The sequence below is a fragment of the Gadus macrocephalus genome, chromosome 1 (genome assembly GCF_031168955.1).
Source record: "Gadus macrocephalus chromosome 1, ASM3116895v1".
Classification (NCBI taxonomy): domain Eukaryota; kingdom Metazoa; phylum Chordata; class Actinopteri; order Gadiformes; family Gadidae; genus Gadus; species Gadus macrocephalus.
The window spans coordinates 191,818-219,464 of NC_082382.1; the positions used below are offsets into that span (position 1 = coordinate 191,818).

General features: G+C 43.3%; 1 protein-coding gene across 3 annotated transcripts in view; it reads right to left on the reverse strand.

Annotated features, from left to right (window-relative positions):
* The window catches only part of LOC132464531 (voltage-dependent calcium channel subunit alpha-2/delta-2-like), a 50,358-nt gene that overhangs the window by 15,326 nt on the left and 7,385 nt on the right, over positions 1 to 27,647 (reverse strand). Inside the window, exons 2-20 of one of the 3 annotated variants that reach the window (XM_060060962.1) lie at positions 24,216 to 24,297; positions 18,842 to 18,958; positions 18,464 to 18,523; positions 7,934 to 7,978; positions 7,628 to 7,763; positions 7,375 to 7,506; positions 7,233 to 7,290; positions 6,844 to 6,894; positions 4,816 to 4,915; positions 4,529 to 4,690; positions 4,235 to 4,345; positions 4,044 to 4,122; positions 3,368 to 3,417; positions 3,132 to 3,221; positions 2,037 to 2,102; positions 1,347 to 1,421; positions 1,190 to 1,264; positions 901 to 972; positions 731 to 802 (exon numbers count right to left, since the gene is read on the reverse strand). In XM_060060962.1, coding sequence (XP_059916945.1) covers positions 731 to 802; positions 901 to 972; positions 1,190 to 1,264; positions 1,347 to 1,421; positions 2,037 to 2,102; positions 3,132 to 3,221; positions 3,368 to 3,417; positions 4,044 to 4,122; positions 4,235 to 4,345; positions 4,529 to 4,690; positions 4,816 to 4,915; positions 6,844 to 6,894; positions 7,233 to 7,290; positions 7,375 to 7,506; positions 7,628 to 7,763; positions 7,934 to 7,978; positions 18,464 to 18,523; positions 18,842 to 18,958; positions 24,216 to 24,297 — 1,633 coding nt within the window. The remainder of the gene's footprint in view (positions 1 to 730; positions 803 to 900; positions 973 to 1,189; positions 1,265 to 1,346; positions 1,422 to 2,036; positions 2,103 to 3,131; positions 3,222 to 3,367; positions 3,418 to 4,043; positions 4,123 to 4,234; positions 4,346 to 4,528; positions 4,691 to 4,815; positions 4,916 to 6,843; positions 6,895 to 7,232; positions 7,291 to 7,374; positions 7,507 to 7,627; positions 7,764 to 7,933; positions 7,979 to 18,463; positions 18,524 to 18,841; positions 18,959 to 24,215; positions 24,298 to 27,647) is intronic. The other 2 variants (XM_060060972.1, XM_060060981.1) reach the window with 2 other exon arrangements.

A 27,647-nucleotide genomic window follows, 5' to 3' on the forward strand; every position in this document is an offset into this window, starting at 1 on the left:
ACCTCATCATGTACAGTGTCATGGTGACCTCATCATGTACAGTGTCATGGTGACCTCATCATGTATAGTGTCATGGAGCAGTGACCTCATCATGTATAGTGTCGTGGTGACCTCATCATGTATAGTGTCATGGTGACCTCATTATGTATAGTATCATGGTGACCTCATTATGTATAGTGTCGTGGAGCAGTGACCTCATCATGTATAGTGTCAAGGTGACCTCATCATGTAACAGTGTCATGGTGACCTCATCATGTATAGTGTCATGGAGCAGTGACCTCATCATGTATAGTGTCATGGAGCAGTGACCTCATCATGTATAGTGTCATGGAGCAGTGACCTCATCATGTACAGTGTCATGGTGACCTCATCATGTAGTGTCATGGAGCAGTGACCTCATCATGTACAGTGTCATGGTGACCTCATTATGTATAGTGTCATGGTGACCTCATCATGTATAGTGTTGTGGAGCAGTGACCTCATCATGTATAGTGTCAAGGTGACCTCATCATGTACAGTGTCATGGTGACCTCATCATGTATAGTGTCATGGAGCAGTGACCTCATCATGTACAGTGTCATGGTGACCTCATCATGTATAGTGTCATGGAGCAGTGACCTCATCATGTACAGTGTCATGGTGACCTCATCATGTACAGTGTCATGGTGACCTCATCACGTGCAGTGTAATGGTGACCTTATCATGTACAGTGTCTAGCTTAGGTACTTACCTCATCAATCGACTTCACAAGCGTTTTAATCTGCATTTCCCCCGGCCTGCCGTCAATCATCTGTCTACGTATCTACATAAAAAAAGAGAAGGTGGTGAACACACGACATGAACTTGTAATGGTTAGGGTTAGCGCTGCCTGACCCAGTGGGAGATGCCAGGAGAGATCACCTCCTCTTTGTTGGGGTCTTCCACCTCTGCGTCGAGGAAGTCCAGAGTCACCGGCTCTGGGAGGTCATCGAGCTAAAACAGCGGCACAAAAACCATCGTCAGCATGGGTGATGGTTGAACAGAACAATACAATGCAGGGAATGGAATGCAATGGAAATTGACACCAATACAAAGTTCCACACTCTTTCACCCAACATTTGATCTTGTTTCTTTCTTTATTCTCAGAGTTGCAAAGGATTTTCAGATATTAGGCGAGCAGACTGTAATTTATGATCATATTTAATGTCACCTTTGGCTGAAGATTAGGGTGTAGTAGAAGATATCCATTTGGATCAATGGCAAATATGTATCCATTGGCACCAAGCTGTTAATGAAAGCAATTTAAATATGAAAATATACATATTGGCCATTGTAAGCTCAGTAAAATAACATACATTTAGACTCACATTATATCGTGGAGTAAGTCTCTTGATCTCATCAAGGTGTACATCGACTCCCATAACCCCAAGGATTAACTGGTTCTGGTGAGAGAAAAACGGAAATTAATAACAGAAATTCAACCACAATCCTCCACATCATTCCTTTAAAAAGCCATAGTTATTAAATTAGGTAACACTTTACAATAAGGGTACAATAATAAACCATGAATTTAGATAAGTTAATAAGTAATTAAAGCAATAAGCATTACCTTACAATTAACAGTTCATTATCAGTTAGATACTGCTCTAGTAACCATCAATTTACATTAGTTAATACAGTAATAAGCGTTATTATACATCATTAGCATAGGGTTTAGGGTTGGGGTAAAGATATGCTTTAGTGGGATAAAGTAATCTAGTCTAACCCTATTAAATAATAGATTTATTGAATACATGACGAGTGAACAGGAACAAATGATTACTAGACCATTCGTTAACTGTTTATTAAATGTTAGTTACTTACTAATAATGCATTAACTTATGTTTGTTGATGGTTCATTATTTAACCTTATACCTTAGTGCTACCTTAAATGTTTACAGATCATATGAAAGAAGGATATAGCGAAATATATAAATAAATAAAAAGATATCTCTGTAAAATATCATTGCATGAGACCATGCAGTAGATGGGTTTCCATGGCAATATCTATCTAGTACCTGTGAGTTTCCATCCATAGTGAGATTGAAGACAGGCAGAGTACCGGTCACCACCATGCCGAGACCCTGTAAAATCAACATTAAACAAATCTCTCATCCTAACCCCGACCGACAAGGAGAAAGTGTATTGAGAAAGCGTAAAATAAAATCATCCTGGAATGACGGGTGCAATGCGGGCGGCGGTACGTTGTAGACCTACTAAACGCCAACAAAGGGCGGATAATAGTCAGTCCCATGGATAAGAAGGGTCTTTGGGTGGCTAGCACTGAAGAACAACGTACTGACTCTCACGCAATGCATTGCCTCACAGAACCCGGCGGCTATGATACATTCAATGGACCAGGCCGTCCACTGAAGCGCTGCAACGCTGGCAAATAAATGATTGCTCTTCCATTCCTATTGTCTCAGAAAACATTTAATGAGTTGAAATACTGAAGGTACACGGTAAATCAGAGTAGCACATTCAATGAGTACAAATAGGTCATATCCCGGATGTCAGAAATGGTCAAGATAAATTATAGAATCTGTCACTCCTACTTTCACAGGACTCCAGCAAAGCAGTGTCAAGGCAAGGAAGCGTTCTTTAAATGCATGAATGAGATGGAGAGACACAAGGTGGTGGAGGAAGTGAGGTTGGATGAGGGACGGGGGAGAGCTCGGTGACCGTCCATCGAGTTTGGAGTTCTTTTTCTGTTTGTGCTTTGACGTTGATGGTCCGGTGAAAGCAGGATCATTGCTTTTTAAACACCTAACCCATGAGACTCTTTCACAAATGTATATTGGCTTTTATAAATATAATGTAAATACACATTTTTAGTAAGTCGGGGCCGAGGACCAATAACTTTACAATAAAAAAGGCACAACAGGAAAAAAAACTACAGGAAAATTCCTAGATTTTTTTCAAGTAAGGTAAAACAGACTGATTGCCTTCACTGTAGGCGGACTGATCATGTATAGATTTGTGAGCGATTGTGCTCCCATCTAGATTATTACATACGAATATCTAGAGTAAACAGTAACAGATGTGTTGTGATAGAGCTGTACAGTACACAGATGTGTACATAATGGATCCAGAGTGCTCGCCCAGGGTCTTACCAGGGCGTCCTGGTAGACGTTGGTCCACTGCACCTGCTTGGCGATACCCCCGGCCAGCACCATGGGGCGACCCAGCACGTCCAGGTACTCCTGGAGCACAGGGCAGTAACAACAACCCCAGCGGGCAGTGGTCTTATCAGTGGAGCAGCGTGGTGCATCCAACGCAACAAACAACCCAGAGATACTGGGGGGGGGGGGGGGGAGTCAGCTGCTGTAGACACGCCAGACAAACCCACCTGGGTGTTAATCCTTATGGCGCAGATGGAGCGGATCTCAAAATAGTAACCTGGCAGGGAAGGAAGGAGGGAGACAAGCAAGACAACAAGAGAGGGGAGGGGGAGAGAGATTCTATTGATTCAGGAGCCAGAAGGGTTGATCAATAAGTTACTAGACATTACAAGAGACATTAACACTTAAAGATACCTACACTGGAATACTATTTGCATTATATATTGATCTTTATCTCTGTTTTCCGGAATGATTTAAAATGTTGATAGTCCATTATAAGAGGACCCAAATACCATTATGCAATACCATTCAAATTTGTATTCTAGTTGCAAAAATGACGAGAAAAATGACTCTCCAGAAAAAAACAATCACCTCATTTTGCCATTTTATATACCCCACTATTTAATAGTCCAACCATTTTCTAAGTTATATACAGAGATGTGTTGTGGATGTACTGAGAATTAGGATACTCAATTATGCATACTCTGATACGGCATTTCTATTGCAGTTCTATTATTATCTTTCTAGAAGGGCACGTGACTAATGCTCTGCATGTGTCAGGAAGTTCAGCTGAGCCATTAATGCCATTGTTTTGCTATCCAGAGTGCATTATGGATATGTATAGCACTTCAGAAACAACAATGCAGCATTACAAGAGTCCATGAAAGAGCTATTTCCACCTACCTTTATTTGTGCATGCTATCCACTGCAGGGGCGTGACATCATAGTTGTGTTGACCGACAGAGAAGGTAAATACTCTAACCTAAAAAAATTGGACATTGATTGTTAAAAAGGAAAGCAAGAAAATCAGTATTTGAGGGTATTTATAACTGTGCTGAAGACATCAAGTTCCCAAGGCTTGTGGAGAAACAAACGGTTTTATTAGGCCAGTTGTACTGCACGAAGATATCCTGCGCTCTGTCCTCCCCGCCGTCCGTAAATAACATTATGATTTTATTGCAGTTTGCTCGAGGGACGTTTGTCTTCTGCAAAACATGTTGTTTGCGGAGAGAAGGAGAAAAGAGAAACAACCAGAATGAAATGAGATTTAGCTGACATCTGATTTAGTCAAGTAAATTGTTCAAGGACGAAAACAGGAACGGCGATGGAGATTTTTAATGAGATGCAGCTTAAATTTGGTTAGCAATGTCTGACTTTCAGTAACTCACATTCAACAGCTGGTTGAAGGCAAAATGAAAGCCTGACTTGTAATCAGTCGTGCCTTTGGCTTGCATTTGCTGCACCGCATCCTTGAAGATCTTCTTGTTGCGTATGTTGGCCTGGACCAGATGTTTGAAGCAGGGGACCACAGCCTCTGCCTTCTCGTTGAACTAAGCACGGGGAGAAAGGAGCCTTAACCACGTTTCTGACGGAGAGAGACAGACTGCAGTGGAGTGGAGCCCAGTGAGGGAGGAATCAATGGGCAAGGTCGATACTTAGTGTAGTGGATACGGACCCTTGCCACGTTGACGTAGTCGTCGTCAGACAGCGTGTCTAGCATCTCCATCACCGAGGCCTTGATGAGCTTCAGAGTCAGGCCGCTCACACTTCCGCTCCTAGAGACAGAGCCAGTGTGGGGAACCAAGTCAGTATGTGTGGTATCGATTTGATGCCGCTGCGTTTATTTAGTTAGTTTTTACCAATTTTTATTGTATTGTATATCACTTGGATAGGATTATTATCTGGTCTCTTTGGTTTAAGGAAGACATATTATGGTGTTTTCCCAACAAGTAAACATGGTACATGAGTTCCAGAAAACCTGTTTTTGAAGCTGTTTGCTGGAAATAGCTTTTAGGAAAAAAAATCTCGCCTGCTGTTATTCCCCTCTGTTTCAGTCCCTTCAGAATGAGCCGGTTCTGGTTTCTGTAGCTTTAATGCAAATGAGCTGCTGCCCATTGACCAATGAGCTGTCAGATTGAACCACAGCATGGAGGAGAAGGGATTGTTGCCGTTTTGCGGAATCCTGGAGCTCTATATCTATGTTATGATATAATATAATAATAATAATAATAATAATAATAATAATAATAATAATAATAATAATAATAATAATAATAATAATAATAATAATAATCTATAGGTATTTATATAATATTCTATCTAATATCACGGCCAAAAGCTATTTGCGCCTCGGATGATATTATGAATCATATGAATCATAAAGACTGCGTCTGACGTCACTGGTACTTCCACAACAAGTAAAGTCTTGTAGTGGGGGTTATCTCGGCCATGGTTGAGATGAATTGGGGGAAAGGAACTTTGGCCTTGACTCTCCGAAGTCCATAGTGAACTGCAACATGGATGAGAAAGGCATTGTACTCCGGAAGCTGAGCTGCCGGACTGCCGCCGAAGCTTCGGCGGCAGTTCAGCTCTGGGAGTACACATGCCGGGGCTGCCGGACTGCCACCGAAGCTTTGGCGGCAGTCCGGCAGCTCCGGCGGGGGGAGCTTGGTGGCAGTCCGGGAGTACAATCCCTTTCCCCTCCATGTCTCCTCCTCCGGACTACCGCCGTAGCTCTGGCAGCAGTCCGGCAGCTCCAGCGGGGGGAGCTCGGCGGCAGTCCGGCAGCTCCGGCGGAAAAGGGATTGTACTCCCGGAGCTGAGCTGCCGGACTCCCGCCGAAGCTCCACCGCCGGAGCTGGCTGACTGCCACCAGAGCTTCGGCGGTGGAGCTGGCGGACTGCCACCAGAGCTTCGGCGGTGGAGCTGGCGGACTGCCACCAGAGCTTCGGCGGCAGTCCGGCAGCTCCCCTGGACTCCCTGTCAGGCAGTCACGTGGCAATCTGACAAATTAGAAAAAAATCTATTTTTGTATGGAATATGCCTGCTTCTGAAATGCGCGAACATCTCCGCCCAGCGCTCGTCCGCTGGTCCACAAAATCTTAGCTATGCTCTGATTGGAGGGGGGTGGGGAGGTGGGAGGTGATATTCAAGTTTGCCCCCTTCCTGCGTAGGTGGGGGCGCCGAAACTGACTCGCTCGTTCGGTAACTGGAGGGGAGCTGCTTTTAGAAATGCATACCTCACTCAAAAAATTATGTATTTTTTCATTGTTTGTATGCGTGTGGGAGCACCAGAGACCCAAAACAACACCCCAATCCCAGGAAAAGTGTTGTTTTCATAATATGTCCCCTTTATGAAACAATTAACAGCTGATAGTATGAATAAACATAATTTGAATACATTTTTGGACTTAATGGCCGACTGGTGAAGAATGAAAGGAAGTCCCTGATAGGACGGTGTGGCCCTAAGCTCATCCTCACTGAACTGTTGTTGTTGTATAGCATCATATGACAGGAGTGACACTACGACGACTCCGACAGGGCCGAGAAGTGTATGTGCAGGTGGTAACTTTCAGTATGAACAATAAGTGATTGGAACTCATCGACATTGAGTTGATCTTTAAAACTGGTGGTTGCTAATGTGTGTGTTGGTAATAGATAAGAATGTGCTCACATTTAAATTTATTCATGTTATTTTACTCACACATCGACCAGAATAACCATGTCTTTTGGTGATGATGCCCCCTGAATGTACCTGAAACACAGAGAAACAAGGTAAGGCTGCGTTATGAACGCAAACCGCTGACTTAACTGTACGGGCATTCAAACTGAAACACAAACGCAAATGCAAAACACAAACACAAACGCAAAGCACAAACGCAAAACACAAACACAAACGCAAAATACAAACACAAACGCAAAACACAAACACAAACGCAAACGCAAAATACAAACACAAACACAAAACACAAACACAAACGCAAACGAAAACTACTAACACAAACACGTGCAAAAACGCAAACTACAAACACGAACGCAAACACAAAATACAAACACAAAACGCAAACACAGGCTTGGAGGCACGGGCAGTACCAGGGCCGGCGCCTGACATCGTAGAGGTCGATCTTATCAGGAGCTCTCCAGGGTGTGGCTGAGGAGACCGAAACAAGATGTAACATCCGGCGCAAAGTTTACATGTCAGGTGGAAGGGTGGTGGTGAGGGGAGGGCTCTCACCGGGGTAGTAGCGGGTGACCCCCGTAGCGCTGCCAAAGGCCTGCCAGAGCAGCGAGGGGTCCTCCCGGCTGTTCTCCATGAACACCTTCTCCAGGGCCTGTGTCCAGTTCAGCTCGTTCAGGATGACAGGGGCTGTGAACGCAGAGGGGAACACCAGCCGGAGAGAGACCGATGGGCTGTCAGACACGTCTAGAACCCATCAATCATACGGTGTTAAGAGAGGAGAAGGAGAGCCTGCAGGTGAGCCTCTTGCCTCCTTTGTAGATGTCTGTAGGGATCTGAACTGCAGTGTAGGAGTAGTTGACGTTGTTTTTGAAGTTTGGATCGTAGACAAATTCCAGCTTGATATGGGACGGGTTTTCCATGTCCCCATCGCCATCCATTGAGTACTACCAGGACACATGAAAACATATGCATCCGCTGAGTCTGTGGGTCCCACTAACATCATGCATAATTAAAATGTGGCAAAGTAAAGATGACAAGCAGTGAAAATAACTGCAAATGAATCTAATTTTTAAATATGTATTCTCAAATGTATTCCAATTTGTTTCCGACTCACGTAGTCCAGCTCTGCCTTTGAATCATAATAAGCCATGTCCAACTCCTGTACGACAGAAACATACAGACAGGAGGATCAAACCATGTCAACGCCAATCCTTGAACCAGAATGAAGGACCTCTTTCCGGCCTCTGAGAATTAGTGTGGCTCTTGTTCAGGCCAAAATAGTTCCACGCTTTTTGCCCATCCCATGGGGATGGTTTAGTGATTCGTTTTTTTGGTTGAATAACTTTTTGTTGAATGACTAGGATTAATGGCTGGATTTGGTACTCTGTGCTGCATTCTAATCAAACTGCTTTCTATGCCATTGCCATGTGCGTGCGTGCCTGCGTGCATTCGTGCGTGCGTGCGTGCGTGCGTGCGTGCCTGTGTGTGCATGCCTAGGTGTGTGTGTGCGCGTGTAAAAGCACATCACCTAAAAGTCCATCACTTTCATCCCCACCGAGTGTGGAGATGAGCGGATGGCTTTCAGCCGGGGCGTCAGCTGCTTCACGCATGAGGAGTTCACAGCGGGAGTGATGATGCCCACGGTGAACGGCCCCTCATGAGAGTCATGAGGCAGAGTGGAGGAGGCAGTCAAAGGGCCTGAGGTGAGGGGAACTTCAACGGGCTAATGAAGCAGACCGATCGGAAAGGTAGAGTGAGCGTGGATCTGTCTGGGACAGCTCCGAGCTGGACATTAGCTCTCCTTCCTATCGTGTCAACATCTCCCACCCTGACAGAGCTGGGGCCCCTTGCCCCGGCCCCTTTATCTTTACAGGGAGAGACCGGAGGGACGAGGGCCTCTAGTATTAAGGTCAGCGGTTCTAGTTCTTCTGCAGAGAAGAAAACATTAGCTCAGCTTTTTCCTCTTTTAACCTGTTTGGTTATAACTCAGGTCCTGCACACTAAAAGTAAGCAATATATTTGGTAGGTAATGTCTGCAGTGTGGTACAGAATCATAAAATACAAATGATGTCGTCCCCTCCCCAAGTTAAAGTTTTATAATGTATATCTTATAGTGTTTCATGTAGTCGTAGAGCTTAATATGGTGTACTTTTTTTGTGAGCAGCGTAATACAATGTAAAACAAATAAGAAATGTGTATTTCACCCTAATGTTTCAATTAAGAGTATGAAAATAATATGGTTCCTTTAGTATATTCCTATAGTACATTATAACATCAGCTTTTCTTATATAATCACATATTGTATTATTATAATACAATATTTAAGTATATAATAAAAGAAGATGGTTTGTACATGTTTTTGTTTCAGTGTACAAGGAAATCCAACTTTACATAAAGAGAGCTACAGGATTTTTCCACCTAGACCCTATTTGCCGATCATTTTAGGTCTAATGGATCTAAACTAATAACGATAATCTGCTGAATGGGCTGCAATGTAATCCCTGGGGAAATTACGCGGGGTGAATGTAAAAGGGTTGTTTTTCCACTGATTATATTCTATCATTATGGAAAAGATCCCTACAAAGTAATCACTTTTTTTCTTTACCTTTACCTTGATCTGGCCTGTTTGTTATCGTGTCCAACTAAGGCTTGCTCAAGGAAATGTCTCGCTCTGAAATCTCATTGTCTCAACTGCCCCCTTTTTGAAAGGTGCGTGATGCTTTTTGTGTGTCACAGAAGCCTAACCCTCGCTCGGAACTGGACATCAACATAAACTGCAGACAGACAGAGCTCCGTCCATCCTGCATACAGTGGTGTTAGAGTGTCACTGCACCTTTTATAGGAGTGCTGATATATATTGTATAATATTTAATTTGATTGAGTGCTGGTTGTGTATGGTATTGTGTTTAGTGCAACCAGGTCTCACAGGAATCTGTGAAATGACCACGGGCGTTTAACTCAAAATCCGTGGTGGCCTCACGGAATCACTGCAATTGCCCTGATATGAGCACGGATTTTGCCCCAATGCAAGTTAATATCACTCATATTCCGTGGCACACACACAGATCCCCGTTTCAATGACTGAGCCGACCATGGGTGCTTAACTCAAAATCCGTTGTGGCCTCACAGAATCACTTGTCCGTGATATGCCCAAGGATTTTGCCCCAATGCAAGTTAATGACACTCATATTCTGTGACACCCACACAGATTCGCGATTCAACGACCGAGCCGACCACAGGCGCTGAACTCAAAATCCGTTGTGGCCTTACGGAATCACTTAAATGGGGCATGGGGGTGATTCCCGGCCAAACGTTAGCGATTGGTTATGGCAGATCCAGAGTGGCACTGGGCAGATCCAAGATATATATATATATATATATATATATATCAACAATATGGGAATGGGAGTGTTTCTGGGACTTCTTCGCGTCGGAACGAAATGTAAATCCATGTATTTTGAATGGGAATATTTCTCAGACTTTTTCGTGCTCCAAAGAACGAAACGAGGGAGAGAGAGAGAGAGAAAGAGAGACAGCGAGAGAGAGAAAGAGAGAGAGAGAGAGAGAGAGAGAGAGAGAGAGAGAGAGAGAGAGAGCTTCTGTACATACGGTGCATGTACAGTGCACCGTATTAATATGTGTATGTGTATGTATCTGTCAAAACCACAAATGCAACAAAGGGTCAAAGCTTTGTATTATGGATGCTCAAATTTTTGCAGCAGATCTTATTTATATATATTTATTTATTTATTTCGTTGCTTCGAGGAGGTCTGGTGGACTCCGTATATAATAAATGAATAAATAACTATATATATATGTGACGTCTTTTCTGTGTCATTGTTGGACGTCAAATTTCGGTCCAGTGAAGGGGTTGTTTCGTTACCCAGGCGACGTCTACCGAACGGCTAATGTTGACGTCCTTCGGAACTCTGTGTAAGGGCTATTATAGTCCAAATGTGGTCGTTTGTGGACGTCTTTTCAACATCAAATTTTGAAAAAAATTATATAGCATATATTTTATATACTTTTTATTAGAATTTATTTATTTTATTTATATGTTTATGGTTGTTGCCCTCGGAAAAAGACAAACGGTGATTTATTTATTTGCAGCATCTGAGAAATGATATGGACTGATCAGTGGCTCTCTCTCACTCCCTCGCTATCACCTGCATGCTTTGACCCATCCGGGAGCAGGTGAACACATTCCTTTGGGACAATTTTTTGTGTACTGGTCTGGATTCAAACCGTCTGCCCTCCGGTTACTGGTCCAACTCCTTAACCAGTAGCCCACAAACCAGTGCACAAGCATACGAACACACACACAAACACACATACACACACACACACAGTCGCAAACAGGATCACTCACAGACACACAGATAAAAAAAGAAGACATGCCTATAGGCCAATTAAATACTGCATTTCCAAATAAATAAACAGATAAATGCAAAAATATATGTATGCATAAAATCACTTAATTACTTAAAATAAATAAACGAGGAAATGTAAAATAACAACAAAAAAACATATAATACAAATATTACATCATGCATACAGATGCACCTTACATAGGCGGCCAAATGACGTCCAAAATTGTAACCAGTTCAAAGGTGAAATGTACAGGAAAACCAATGGTACAGAAAACATCTTGAACTAGAACTGCAAGCAGTTATGCAGGGGTCCAAGATACACAATGTCGTTGTTTATCGCGCTCCCTTATGTCGAAATTTCCCGAATTTTTTAAGGGTAGCACCAACATATTTCCAAAATGTGGACTCGATCCGATGTATAATTTTGGATTTTTTTGGATTTATGATTTTCCATGCATAATTTAGCTAATAAACCAATATTCAAAACGCTACCGTTTTTTCGTTGAAGTTCGGATCAAAAAAGTGTTAGAATTATTTTTTTTGTGTGCGTCTAAAGATGTTGTGTGTAAAGTTTGGTGTCGATCGGGCAAGAAATGTGGGAGGAGTAGGGAAAAGGCTGTTTAGCGGTTGTGCATTTCGCCGGCACAACGCGAAGCATGTGTTCAAAACGCTACCGTGAACCTGTGGATATAAAGGTTTTGACTGTGGGAGGTTCGGTGTGGGAGATATATCCCCAAACGCGTTTTCAGAACATTCCTTTGGCCAGTTAGGAGATGTACAATTTCCTCGTTTATGGCGCCGCCTTGTGGCGTAATTTTCCAAAGAGAATTTTCCTTGTGGCGAAATTTTCCGAATTTTTTATCGAACGCCATTAAGGGTTGCGCCGACATGTGTGTAAAATTTGAACTCGATCCGATGTCTAATTATTGATATTTTGGGATTTTAGATTTTCCACGTGTAACATAGCCAATAAACCAATATTCAAAAAGTTACCGTTTCGTCGTCGAAGGTTGGATCAAAAAGTGTTCCAATTTATTATTTTGTGTGCGCAACGTGAGCTGGATGACGTAGTCTTTGCGCGACCCTTCTTTCTTTATAGGTCCATGCCCTTCTTCCCCACAACAATAATTTTAAACAATGGCGGCAAGCGGTTCACGAGTGGGTTTACGTTGGTGCGATAGTGAAGTCGAGTGTTTACTTGAAATTCGGGCCGACGACAGCATTCAGTCGCAGCTGGACACCACGCTTGGTGATGACGTATTTATCGTATTACGACGTTATGACGTATTTATGAAGGAGCAAACGTGCCCAGGCCACGGCCTTTGGGAGCAGTGTGACCACGGTGACCACTTTATATGCCCTGGATTACACGTATGTTGTTTGTGGATTTAAATGATAATTTTTCATGCAAAGAGTTCGACCGTTTATTGTGCAATTGTTCAGATAAAGGCTGTAGAGAAAACACAACGAGAAAGACTACACGGCTCGTATGTGACGTCACGCTCCCTGCGACTGGCGTGGAGAAGACCGACAATCTTCCCATCGGCATAACTGAAACTCTGCACGTGCCCCGACTTATAATGGTTTTCACCTCTTTCGATGCTTTTTTCCTCCCCTTGGAAAAAGCGTGGAAGTGGGGCAGAGAGATCGCCATCTCTGTGCCGAGTTTCAAGTGCGGGTGTGGTGACGTATATCATATGCGTCGAGAGCAGCGAAGAGCTGTAGTTCACAAAGCGGCCTCACATAAAACCTAAAATTATCAAACTTCTTCACGAAAATGTTTAGTTTTCTTTGCATGAAAAATTATCATTTAAATCCACAAACAACATATGTGTAATCCAGGGCATATAAAGACTGGGACCAGAAAATAATTATTTTCTCTCCATTGACACCCATTCATATTTTTCGATCTCATAGGTCCAATGAGCTCTACCGGAAGGGGCGTGACTTCGCCACTCTATGGAGCCCAACGACGAAACTTTTACCGTATCCGGTCGGCAAAACTCAGAATACATCTTTCTTTTCCAGGAAAGACTTCAGTGCAGTTCTTTGTTCATTTCTCAAAGAAAATGATAACTTCAAGTCATGAAGAGTCGCGGCCAAAGCCGAGTCGAAAGACAGCTGTTCGCCAGCAGCAGCAGCCATTATTGTTTACCTCTAACACGGAACCGTCGCAGCTCTGTCTTCATTCGGCTCGATACCGCCCCTCACGATCTGATTGGCCTTACACATTTTCTGTTTCCAGCAGCGAAAAACGACGGCAGAAGGCTAGACCTCCCTAGCTGCAAATTAAATTTGCTGCCGCTAGGGGCGTCTAGATTTCTAGGCTAAGAGCCACCGGCTATTTACCCGACTCTGCATTTAAACGCGCAGACTTAAACAGATCAGAATTTTACACACAGGCAAACACGGCTTGGGTTACGCAGGAAAGCGCGTTAATATAGTCTAGTAAAGTAGTGTAGTTACCGATATTTGAAATGTAATGCGTTACTGTACTTCGTTACCCATAAAAGTAATATCGTTACTGTAACGCATTACTTTTTAACGCGTTACCCCCAACACTGATGATAGGCTACAGGGAAATAAATGTGTTCGAACTTGAAACTGATCCTACTAAGTTCTGTTTGGTTCAGACTTTTTTTTATCAGATAAAAAAAACCTGCTGTGAAGAACTTTTAGATTCCCAACGCAGTGAACATGAACGGTCGCTGTCGGGAACGTGCATAAGCGTTGAGTGTCCTCACTGGCGGGCCGTCTCGTTATCACCAGGACCGAGAACGCGCCTCAAGTATACATTTCCTGCACCTGTCATAGGCATCCAAATTACGTCCAAAAAATGTCAATATTACGTCCAAGTTGGGTCATGGTTTGACATCCAAATAGTGGACCTAGTTTGGGCGCAAAATAGATGTCCAGAATTGTTCATGGACCGACGGACATTTACATTTAGGGCATTTAGCAGACACTTTTATCCAAAGCGACTTACAATAAGTACATTTGTCCTAAGAAGTGCATCAATATATCGCTGTCGGTACAGAAAGGATGTTCATAGAACCAAGTGCAAGTACAACAATCGCTAGGCTAACCAATTCCCCGTGTTCGGGCAATGATAGCAGCTACTGCAGTTGCTACACAGTTAAGCACTACAATACAATACAATACAATACAATACAATACAATACAATACAACACAACACAATACAGTGCACAATGGTGGCCAGAAGGGGGAGGGTGGCTATGCAGAGTCGAGGTGGACTCTGAACAGGTTAGTCTTGAGTCTTTTTCGCAAGATAGTGAGCGACTCTGCGGTCCTGAGAGCGGCAGGGAGCTCGTTCCACCACTGAGGTCCCAAAACCGAGAAAAGTTGTGACTTTGCTGAACGGCCTTTGCTACTGCCTTGTATGCCAGTATCATCGTCTTAAATTTGATGCAAGCTACTACAGGGAGCCAGTGGAGGGGGGTCACATGGGAGAACTTCGGTAGGTTGAACACGAGGCGCGCTGCCACATTCTGGATGCGCTGCCAAGGTTTAATCGCAGAGGCAGGAAGTCCAGCCAGGAGTGAGTTGCAGTAGTCGAGGCGGGAGATGACCAGTGATTGGACTAGAAGCTGAGCTGCTTCCCTTGTGAGGAAGGGCCGGATTCTGGGGATGTTGTAAATGGCAAATCTGCACTTTACATATAGACATGATCTGCACGTCTATCCAACGTCCAATGTTTAGTGGCAGTGGTCTCCGTATATAATAAATAAATATATATAAATAGGTATGGATATATATATACATACATATTTATATATATAGACCTCCTCGAAATAACAAAATAAATTTATAAATATTTAATATGATCTGCTGCAAAAATTGGAGTATCCGTAATACAAAGCATAGACTCTCTCTCTCTGAGAAAACATTCTTTTACCGCAAGTGAGTGTTTAAAAGAATGTGTGTTATGTTTTCTTCATAGAAATTTACATGACGACTCAGTATTTCTGAAGTTGTAGAAGAAAACACTATTCCATTTGTGAATTAGGCCATATTATTTGGCCATAAACTGAGCCATTTGAAGTTAGAAAAAACATGTGGTCATGCATCTGTCTCATCGAAGACTGTAAACGCGCTGCCAAAATATCCACTCATCTTGAAATGCGCTCATGGCTCTTAAAAGGAATGGGAGATGGCACTCCGTCTTATTGCATGTTACTCCTAAAATACGCCTACGGGTATTCAGACCAACCCATTTTAGATTTGCGTCGGGCGCAAGAGTAATTTATCCGTTGATATAATAGCAACAGCGCCAGAGATCTGCCCACAAAGCTACTTCCGTTTCACGCTTCTCACTTGGTTTCAGACCGTTAAATAGGGCCCTCTCTCTCTCTCTCTCGTTTCGTTCTTTGGTGTACAAAAAAGAAACGCTCCCATTCCCATATTATATATATATATATTCACGGATCCCTGTGAGACCAGGTTGACTCGGTCATTGAAATGGGGATCTGTGTGTGTGCCACGGAATATGAGTGTCATTAACTTGTATGGTAGCAAAATCTGTGGCCATATCACGGACAATTTAAGTGATTCTGTGAGGCAAAAACAGATTTTGAGCTAAGCGCCCGTGGTCGACTCGGTCTTTGAAACGGGGATCTGTGTGTGTGCCACCACGGAATATAAGTGTCATTAACTTGTATTGGAGCAAAATCCGTGGGCATCACAGACAATTCAAGGTATTCTGTGAGGCCACCATGGATTTTGAGTTAAGCAACCGTGGTCATTTAACTGATTCCTGTGAGACCAGTGCCCTGTACTACGAACTTCGATTAGTGGGTTAGCGAGGTATGTTGCGTTCAAAGCCTGGGTTAGCTGTGACACGAAAGTCGATCTCTTTTAGCGTCGCTGTATCACCATGGTGACTTATGCTGTCAACCAAACCTGGTCGGGAGCAGGTTTTCAGCTGCTGCGTTCGAGTATTCTCTGCGAACCGACTCGGATCTCGGATCTGACGCCACGCCCACACTTCAAGCGTTTTATTATTTCGCTCGGTCGTTGGAGGAAAACATGGACGCCACCTGGAAAGCTGTTGTCGCGGTAGCATTGGCAGAGGACCAGGCGCTCCAAAATAAGTAGGCTATAGGCCATAGTCAAGTCAAGTCAAGTTTATTTATACAGCACGTTTAAAACAACAGTAGTTGACCAAAGTGCTGTACACAAATACAATATATTTGTGTACATAGGCAGAGATACGGACGCAGTAAGGTATTGCAGTAATACGAGTGATTGAAATTGCCATTTAAACCACCAAAGTGGTCCAAGCACAATGAAAACAGTTCATACTTCAAGTCACAATGGGCGCAGCCACCTTGAATTCTGTCTCGGAATTTTGCTTTGTCACCACTGAGTTCAACCGAGATGGCGAGTTCGCCGTCCGAGGAAAAGGGGCGTGTTTGTGCGTGTCGCTAGGCAACGTCCTCGGACCTCCGAGAAGGATGGATATTAAAACGCAGTCTATCGGGTTGGATCGGCGTGCGCAGCCCTTTTCACTTATACGCAAGATGAGTAAAATGACGAGATAAACGCCCCTTTCACATGAACACGCATTGAACATGGCACGAGTTGCCTCTCTGTCGATCCAGGCTTTCCCAAGAAAGCCTGGATATGTTCAGCGAGGTTCATAGTATACCCACAGGTTGGTTTAGTGTTTTCATTGACGTGGCAATGTGTAGTTCCTGATTGCAGTTAATAATAACGTTGTCCTCATATTTAAATAAAAAACAGAGTATGTCAGAAAGTGAATCGGGATTGCTCTGTGGTAAACCTAACGCTACCAATCGTTGAGTTCAGTGGTAGGGATAACTCACTAGCTGACATAACATTTGCAGTAAATATTTGCATGGTAGCAGCGAGCCAAACCAAACAGAAGTTGCTGTTACACTTAAGGTGTAACAGCAAATACCATGGCTGGTTAAAACATTTTGTCTACCAATCAAATTCCTCGATTTAGAATAGGACTAACCCTAACCTCACTGTTGATCTCCTGTGTTGTTGTTAGCTCTATTGTCTATCGTTAATATAATTGTATCTCTCCGTCACCCATATCTTTAATATACAATTAAGATACTCTTTCTGTTGTCCAACACAACAATTGTGTTGGACACAATCTCTACTGCTCTCACTCACGTTTCCAACATTCTCTTCATGCAACAAGTAAGCTCTCGAGAGACTTCTCTGTGAGTGAGACTTGGTTGGACACTCTAACAAACTGACAGGATCTATCTGAAGCAAAATAAGCAAGTTGTATTTCGCTGTGGGAATCCTTTCCCTATGATAGAATAAAGTTTTAGCAGAAATAAGCACTTTAAGAAGACGTACATTGATGAGCTGTAATTGCCGTGAATGGATTACATCGCCTGTTTACCTTGGTTACGGCTTTGGTCTCGCTCAATACTTGATAATAAATGCCAACAGTGTTGTCTGCATTAGGCCCTTGGATATATTATTAACGAGAAAAATGGTTGTGGTTGGAAAACCCTGAAGTTATCAGGGTTTTGAAGATTTCACATTTTCTATTCTTCTGTTTCTATTTGTGATGGACATATATTTTGTGGCACGTTTGTTATGTTGAATACTGATTGAAATATGTGTAGTGTTGACCTTAATACCATCATGTGTTTTTTGTTGTATACTGACTGAATCATTGTGTTGACCTTGATACCATCATGTGTGTTATGTTGTATACTAACTGAAGAGTTGTGTTTACCTTGATACCATCATGTTTGTTGTGTTGTATACCGATTGAAGAGTTGTTTACCTTGATACCATCATGTTTGTTGTGTTGTATACTGACTGAAGAGTTGTGTTTACCTTGATACCATCATGTTTGTTGTGTTGTATACTGACTGAAGAGTTGTGTTTACCTTGATACCATCATGTTTGTTGTGTTGTATACTGATTGAAGAGTTGTGTTTACCTTGATACCATCATGTTTGTTGTGTTGTATACTGACTGAAGAGTTGTGTTTACCTTGATACCATCATGTTTGTTGTGTTGTATACTGACTGAAGAGCTGTGTTTACCTTGATACCATCATGTTTGTTGTGTTGTATACTGACTGAAGAGTTGTGTTTACCTTGATACCATCATGTTTGTTTTGTTGTATACTGACTGAAGAGTTGTGTTTACCTTGATACCATCATGTTTGTTTTGTTGTATACTGACTGAAGAGTTGTGTTTACCTTGATACCATCATGTTTGTTGTGTTGTATACTGACTGAAGAGTTGTGTTTACCTTGATACCATCCTGCCAGAGATGTTCTCTCTGGAGGCGCTCGGCCTCGCTAGCTAACCGCTGAACATCAAAAGGGAAAACACAGAAACACAAAAGAACAGAACCATAACGTTGAACAGCACCCATTATCATTAAAAAAGTAATGCTAACAGGGATTACATGGTCATTTGTGTGGACAGTTTATAATAAACTCTTATAATATCTTATCAGAGTTTCTATGTTACATTTAAACAGTCACATTGCTGTCCAGAAATATAAAAACAGGTCTATGGGAACTTGAAGCTAGAAGCATGAAACAAACTTCAAAAGCGATCTTAAAACTTAAAACTTCAAATAAAACCATGATTTGTGTAAAAGGTATAACATGAGCTGACTTACATCCAGAGCTTTGCGCTTCTTAGCCAGAAGCTTTTCTATGTCAGACGCCACCTTCTCTACAATCTCGCGGGGTTGATTCTTCACCAAGCTAAATTGTCGTCTCTTTTCATTATATATCTGTAAATTTCCATGAATACATAAGCACATCAGCACACTTGTTAATGCATTTTAATCTCATGTCAGCAATCCTGCTGCAGCACATAACAAATCCTCATTAGTCCATCATTAATTAGCGTTCCGATAATGTGCCCCTTGTCCTCGGTAAAGCTGCAGTAGGGTGGATTCCAGAGTTGTAGACGGAGAGCGGAAAATAGCAAGAATTTAAAAATAAAAGCGCTCTGCTTTCTCTTCTTCCTCTCTGCTATGGAGAAATCTTGCATTTCACACACCTGTGATTGACCACAAAATGGATGCCCCAAACAATTAGGGACAAGATGCTATTAGGGACGAGATAGAGTCAGAGATTTGCCATGAGCGGGCTAAGGCACAGTATTTTGAACATCGAATCCAATATACTTACTACCACTTTAAACTAATTACACTCAAATAATAGCTTTCCATTCCTACCTACTGCACCTTTGACCTTCAACACTCAGTAAGGGAACGGCATATTCTTTCAGAACAGAGGAACACATCATGGCATCAATTTTGTCTCATATTGATCGAATTTATCAATGTGTAGCATTTCAAATAGCTTGAAGCTTAAAATACCTTAGACAAATCTATAGTCAATAATGGTCGATGGTGATTTCAATAATGTTATCAATAAAATCACATCCTGTAAGTGAGATATTCCACCAATACAAAACGCCGACCAGAAGAACCGTACTGTTGACACTCCAAAAAAAAACCTCCCCCTCACCACCCAGGCAGCCCAGCAAGGCTAGTTTGCGTTACGCTAGTTTGCGTTATTCTAGTTTGTGTTACACTAGTTAGCGTCCCACAGTTGCATAGGCAGGTAAAGTGGACAGGTCTTTGTTTGTGAGGTTTGATCATTCTGAAAGTCTCCCGCCGAATGTCACAGAACACCTAATATTTGTAGAATCCTAAATGAATTAATTTAGCAGGAAGCTATTGACCCTGAGGGCTGAAGGTCATTAGGATTGGAAGAGGGCTGCATGGCGATGACAGTGATGCAGGTGAGAGTGGAGCAGGGCAGACACTAGGCTGCCAGGCCCTGGTCCTCAGTCTGTCTGGAAGGGCAATGCTCTCAGCAGGGTCATTAGATCAATCGTTTGCAGCATGAAAATATTTTTCATTTATCACCAAGCACTGTTTCAGAGGATGCTGTATGTGATAACCAGTGTTGTCGCAATAAATGATAATCTGCTTGTGGCATAGTGCTTTTGGATTGCAAACTGAGTGGGATGATTCCTCAACCAGTTTCTGCTTGTTTCGAGTGGAGGAGGGGATTACTGGAAATGAATGAAAAGCAAGTCCTTAGTGTGGCCTGACCATCTGCTCTGCTGGCGCAAACCGAGAAGGACACAAGCGGCCCCCTGTGTCTCCCTCCCACACAAACACACACATAAATGCATACACACACACACATGCACACATAGATGCACACACGGACACACACAAACACATATACATACGTTGAATCTCTATGTTTCTGAACCAAATAATTTGCATCAACATTTCTAGATATGGGTTTATCAACGTATGGGTTTGAATAAATTGTTGGGCTTTTGATGCCCTCTGCTGTTTTGAGGGAATAGAATGGGGGCAGGCCATACTCTGTATAAGAAATAACCCAAATTGGGATGTGGAACAATGAGCCTCATTTTTGTTCTGAACCCCCCCGCCCCCCAGTTAACGTATATATCCATAAGCTTTTGCTTAGCACCTATGACCTTCTGAAGCATGCATACATATATCCTGACCTATATGGTACACATGAGCATTTTAAATGCATAAAATATTCTTAATGCCCCCCGAAATAATTCCTGTGGTAGGAGCAGGACGCTGTGAAGGGGAACATTAACGTTATACAATGTAAGCACAGTTCACGTTGCTTAAGAGTTAATGGGTTCTATGTAAAGTATAATTTATCCCCTTAATAGTGCACTTCAGTTGTTTATAAATGTATAGATATAACTCGATTTAAGATATATCGATTAATAGATTTAGAAAGCCTCAAGTTCCAGTCATTCACTCATTCATTCAGAAATGGTCATGGCAAGCTGCGTATTTATAATAATAATAATAAATGAAATTTATATAGCGCTTAATATGGTACTCTAAGACGCTTTACATATTGCCCTATCTATTTAAGTATGGTATACCCCTACTGCTCACAAGCAGCTAGAGAGAACTCGGTTCTCTTTAATATTTAAGAGGATGGGCTCTTTCATTTAAATAAATGTGGGGGCTCTAGCCCTACAGGAAGTGACTTACAAAGAGCAATACACTCAGCAAATGCCTAATGATCCAACATGCATGGATGAGAATCCGAGCGATGAAATGCAAATTCACTTTTTTTAATCTCATAAGGGGTGTGGTGCGGGCTCCTTTGGACCATTGGACCCCAAAATTGTCTGCGGTTTTGGGGTTCGGGTCCCAAGGCGCCTCCTAGTTGATCAGTCTTTAGATTAATTCATAGCAATGCCTTGCGTTTGCAATGCGTTTCAATGGAGCATTTGATGATGCTTTGTGAGCCTTGCGTATAGGGCTAGTGCTCCTAATAGATTTAAATAGATGTATTTGCCCAGATTCGGGACTAGATATCTCTATCTTATTCAAAGGTTTAAAAAAAATGGTTGCATGACCTCTCAGGGAGGAATCGCATCCCTTCGGTTGGGCTAGAACCAACAGATTGATTATCTTGAGTCCTTTAAGCCCTCTTCAATATAGAAAAGACCCCATGTCTATAAGTGTGCTAAACCCCAAGATCACCCACCAATTACATCACTTCCTGTTGGGCGAGATCCTCCAAACACATTCTTTAGTAAAGTGTAATGCCCTCATTCTGTGAAAGTGGTCAATAGGAGTACAACGGCCCCCCTGTCATTAGAAACCATGGGGGGGGGGGGGTGCTGTCACCCGTTGGAACACACACACACACACACACACACACACACACACACACACACACACACACACACACACACACACACACACACACACACACACACACACAGAACCTAGTTTACGACAAAAACAATTGACGGCAACTCAGCTGTCAAACAAAGTGCGCTGTGGTTTGGAGTAAAAACCTGCTGAATAAATATTTAAATGAGTAAATGTAAACTAAATATGTGCACGATTAAGGTGATCCGGTGAGGGTCGGTCCTTGGTCCATTACTTTTTGCAATCTACATGCTTCCCCTGGGCGACGTTATCCGCAGCTTCGGAATTAGTTTCCATTGCTACGCGGATGACCCCCAGCTCTACATTCCTGTAGATTCCGGGGACTCGGCCCAGATTCAAAGGGTTGAGTCCTGTCTGGCTGCTGTGAAGGGCTGGATGTCACAAAACTTCCTACAGCTTAACACTGGGAAGACAGAGCTGATAATTATCGGCTCGAAGCGGGACCGGGAAGAGTTTGAGGATGTCTCTCTGTGGTTGGATGGCCTCGCCATCCCACAGAGTGCGTCCGTCAAAAATCTTGGTGTCCTGTTTGACCCTCAACTATGCTTTGACCAACATATAAGAAGTATAACTACGATTGCCTTTTTCCATCTGAGAAACATTGCAAGAATCAGACCAATGTTATCTGCAGTGGATGCAGAGACACTGATTCATGCATTTGTTTCGTCAAGACTGGACTATTGCAATACACTGTTCTCGGGATTACCAAACTCTACCACAAAAAGTCTACAGCTGGTACACAATGCGGGAGCTAGACTGCTGACCAGAACGAGAAAGTTTGATCATATTACACCTATTCTCGCCTCTCTACACTGGCTACCAATAACTTTCAGATCAGACTTTAAGGTGCTATTGCTAACCTATAAAGCCTTGCATGGATTATCTCCATCCTACCTGAAGGACCTGATCATTACTTATAGTCCTTCTCGGTCCCTCCGGTCTTCGGGAGCCGGCCTTCTTTCATTGCCGAAGGTTAAAAAGAAATCGGCTGGACAGAGAGCGTTTGCCCTTCAAGCCCCCTTCCTATGGAATAGGCTGCCATCAGCGATCAGGGAAGCTGACTCTGTGGAGCTATTCAAAGGAAAGCTCAAAACGCACCTCTATAATCTTGCATTTGGAGTGTGAAAACAACAGATGCGAAGTGAAGACCACTCTGTTTGCTTGTGCTTTTCTTATTACATTATACATTCCCACTATGTACTTTTCCGTTCTAATTCACTATTCTGTCTGTTCTACCATGTTGCGGGTACTGGACTGGATGCCTGGACTCTCCTCATGGATAACCGGCCAGAACCCCATCACCATTTTAATATGATGTGCATGTATTTACCTGTATGTCAATTGTGGCACCCATTGCACTCCTGACCATCCCTGGAAGAAGGGATCCCCTACACTGCGTTTCTTCTCAAGATTTCTTCCTTGCTGATTCAAGGGAGTTTTTTCTTGCCCGTGTGGGGGCATGGGTAAAGGGGGGTGTCACAAATATTTGGCCTGTTAAGCCCTTTGAGACTGTAATGGTGATTAAGGGCTATACAAATAAAATTGAATTGAATTTAATTGAAATCCTCATCACAGCATCCCGCTCCTATCACAGGAACAATAAATCTATCATTTCTGGGGTTGTTCAGAATATTGTGTTCATACAACATGTATATCGTCATGTAATAAATACAGGATTTATGCATGCTTGTTACATAAAATAAAATGATTACCATAGGTCAGAAATAAATGCATATGGATATATATATACGATGAGTGGGGGGCTGGGGGATTCTGAACAAAAATGTAGCTCATTGCGCCACATTGGAAGTATTTCTAATGTGTAATAAAATATATAAATTGGGTTATTTCTTAAGGAGATTATAGCCTACCCCGATTCTATTCCATTGAAACACCAATTGTGCATCAATAGCGCCACGAGCTCTTATAACCATTAAGTTGATATCATGTATTGCGCTCGCCACTGACATAAACACACACACTCAAAGCTGACTGGCAAAAAAAAAATCTATTAGATACAACCAGCCAGGAAACACAAGACATTGTGTTTTTGGTTGTTCACGCGCCTGAAATGAGTCTCAGACCACCACAAAAGAAAAGAAAAGGACAGCATCAATATTGAAACATGTAATCATCTCTCGGTTTGTGTCAGCTGCTGAGCTGTTACACAAACAGTGGGCAAATACAACAGTTCAGTACACAGACCATTCTGCACGGTGGAAGGCTCTTTGTGTTTCAATGCGGCTCTACGACAACAGCCGTGGTGTGTCTGAGTACAAACCCCTTTCAGCTGCTGGGCTCCAGTGATGTGCTGGAACACTCTGTCAATCTCCTGCTCAATCCTCCTTCCCCAGTGCATGATCCTGTGGACACACAGTTACATCCACAGCTTTAACAGGGGATACCCACGTCTATGCTCGACCTAAACCTAGGGTATGACATTTATTGTAAAGGATTTCTTGTCAGAAATTGAATTCAGCGCTGAAGACATGTCCATCCCTAAGCGACTACCTGTGCATGCTCTGCCTATGCACTAGCGTTGTCACAAATAATGCTGGACTTTCTTTCTTTGACAAATACCTTGATGTGCATAACATGGAGGGAATAAAATTTTATAAGATTTGATTAAAAGATAAATATAACAAGGCTGTAACATGATTACAGTGTATGACAGCAGAATGACGTACATAATGATTAGCCTTTTCACATTTCACAATTTTTTTCTCGGTGTATTGATACTGCAGACAATGAATACTGAAACCGTTAGAAACATTCAGCATGGATATGGATAAAGAAATGTAAATTTTTGACAACACTTCCAAGTACTCATTGCTCATCAGATGCATCGCTAACTCCTCCAAACGTGGGCATATCTTGTTAATTGAATACGCTTATAGAATTCCTTCGTTCACTGTACTCTGCGTTTGTAGCAATGACAGCGGCAGGTAACCAAGGTATCAGTCCGCCGCTGCCGTAGCCTACGTACAGGAATATAAACACTGCTGCTGAGACCCCGCAATTCCCTCAAAATGCAATGCAATGCAAGGTTGGTTTTATTTCTAACATTATTCTATAAACAGACATTTAGATTTATAGTCTGTCGTTATAATTGATTTACCTCGGGTGTACTGTGGAGTGGGTAAGACTGTTTTTAATAGCAGGCTAGCATTGCCCGTTGACTTGCGCTAGCCTAGCACGAGCGAACTCTGCAACTAGAAGGACTGTATGAAATGTGTTGAAAACTGTCTCCAGTGATATAGAATACCAATGCTCACTTGGGAATCAGGCCCTATGTCCAAAATTCCGAACTACCCCTTTAACTTACTCTGGCGGGTCCCTCTAAACTGCCAACCAGGAGTAAGGAAACCTTTGAAAAATGCATGGACAAATATGCTAACACATGTTATACCACAGCTACCACAACAAATACTTGATCCGTTCCAAGGTTGTGCATTATTGTTTTCAGTAACGGGACAATTATAGGATAGGATAGGATATATTTATTTGTCATTGGACAGAAGTACAACGAAATTCAGTGCACTCACGTACTGGTCTCATTTAAAAAGGTAACATAATAAATAAGGGGGACCAGAGAGTGTGTGCCAATTACCGGGGTATCACACTTCTCAGCTTCCCTGGTAAAGTCTACTCCAAGGTGCTGGAAAGGAGGGTTCGGCCGATCGTCGAACCTCAGATTGAAGAGGAACAATGCGGTTTTCGCCCCGGACGTGGAACTACGGACCAGCTCTTCACTCTCGCAAGGATCCTGGAGGGGGCCTGGGAGTATGCCCATCCGGTCTACATGTGTTTTGTGGATCTGGAGAAGGCGTATGACCGGGTCCCCCGGGAGAAACTGTGGGAGGTGCTGCGGGAGTATGGGGTAAGGGGGTCTATCCTCAGGGCCATCCAATCTTTGTACTCCCAAAGCGAGAGCTGTGTTCGTGTTCTCGGCAGCCAGTCAGTTTCGTTCTCAGTGGGTGCTGGTCTCCGCCAGGGCTGCGCCTTGTCACCAATCCTGTTTGTGATATACATGGACAGGATATCGAGGCGTAGTCGTGGTGGGGAGGGGTTGCAGTTCGGTGGTCTGAGGATCTCGTCACTGCTTTTTGCAGATGATGTGGTCCTCATTGGATCATCGGCCTGTGACCTTCAGCACTCACTGGATCGGCTGGCGGCCGAGTGTGAAGCGGCTGGGATGAGGATCAGCACCGCTAAATCTGAGGCCATGACTCCAGGAAACCAGTGGATTGCTTACTCCGGGTAGGAAATGAGTCCTTAGCCCAAGTGAAGGAGTTCAAGTACCTCGGGGTCTTGTTCGCGAGTGAGGGTACTATGGAGCGTGAGATTGGCCGGAGAATCGGAGCAGCGGGGGCGGTATTGCGTTCGCTTTACCGCACCGTTGTAACGAAAAGAGAGCTGAGCCGCAAGGCAAAGCTCTCGATCTACCGGTCGATCTTCGTTCCTATCCTCACCTATGGTCATGAGGGCTGGGTGATGACCGAAAGGACGAGATCGCGGGTACAAGCGGCCGAGATTAGTTTTCTCAGAAGGGTGGCTGGCGTCTCCCTTAGGGATAGGGTGAGAAGCTCAGCCATCCGTGAGGAACTCGGATTAGAGCCGCTGCTCCTTTACTTAGAAAGGAGTCAGCTGAGGTGGTTCGGGCATCTGGTAAGGATGCCCACTGGGCGCCTTCCTTGGGAGGTGTTTCAGGCACGTCCAGTGGGGAGGAGACCTCGGGGAAGACCCAGGACTAGGTGGAGAGATTATATCTCAACACTGGCCTGGGAACGCCTCGGGATCCCCCCGTCAGAGCTGGTCAATGTGGCCCGGGAAAGGGAAGTCTGGGGCCCCCTGCTTGAGCTGCTCCCCCCGCGACCCGACCCCAGATAAGCGGATGACGATGAGGATGAGGGCATAATAAATAATAAATAAAGAAAGAAAATACATTCAACATTTCGTTCACTCACTACATTCATGTCGTCATACACTATACCGTTAACTTAGTGCCATTGTATGCCTAAAAAATAGTAAAAAAAATAGTATGCCTTAAAATAGTGGTACAAATATGTAAAGTGCTGAGCATTGCATTACATGTGGACGTCACGGATTAATACTGTCGGAACTAGTGGATTTATTTTCCGGTCAGAGTTAAGTATGGTGACTGCTTTGGGATAGAAACTGTTTATGAATCTTGTGGTGCGTGTTCTGATGGACCTGTAACGTTTCCCTGAGGGCAGCAGTTCAAACAGATAGTTGGCAGGGTGGCATGAGTCTTTCATAATGTTGTGTGTCTTCTGCAAGCATTGGGAGTTGAAGATGGTGTCCATGGTAGGTAGCTGTTGGTTGATGATGTTTTGGGCGGTTTTAATAATCCTCTGCAGTGACTTCCTGTCTGCAACAGAACTGCTACCGTACCACGACAGGATTCCGTAGGTGAGCACACTCTCGATGGAGCAGCGATAGGCAGAGATTGAGTGGTATACCCAGGTAGGACATCTTGGAGAATAGCCTGCTGGGGACGATGGTATTAAACGCAGAGCTGTAGTCCACAAACAGTAGCCGTGCATAGGTCCCCTGCAGCTCCAGGTGGCGCAGAACAGAGTGGAGGGTCGTGGAGATTGCATCGTCTGTTGACCTGTTGGCTCGATATGCAAATTGATGAGGATCCAAAGTGGGTGGTAGGGCAGCTTTGATGTGTTGTAGAACCAGTCTT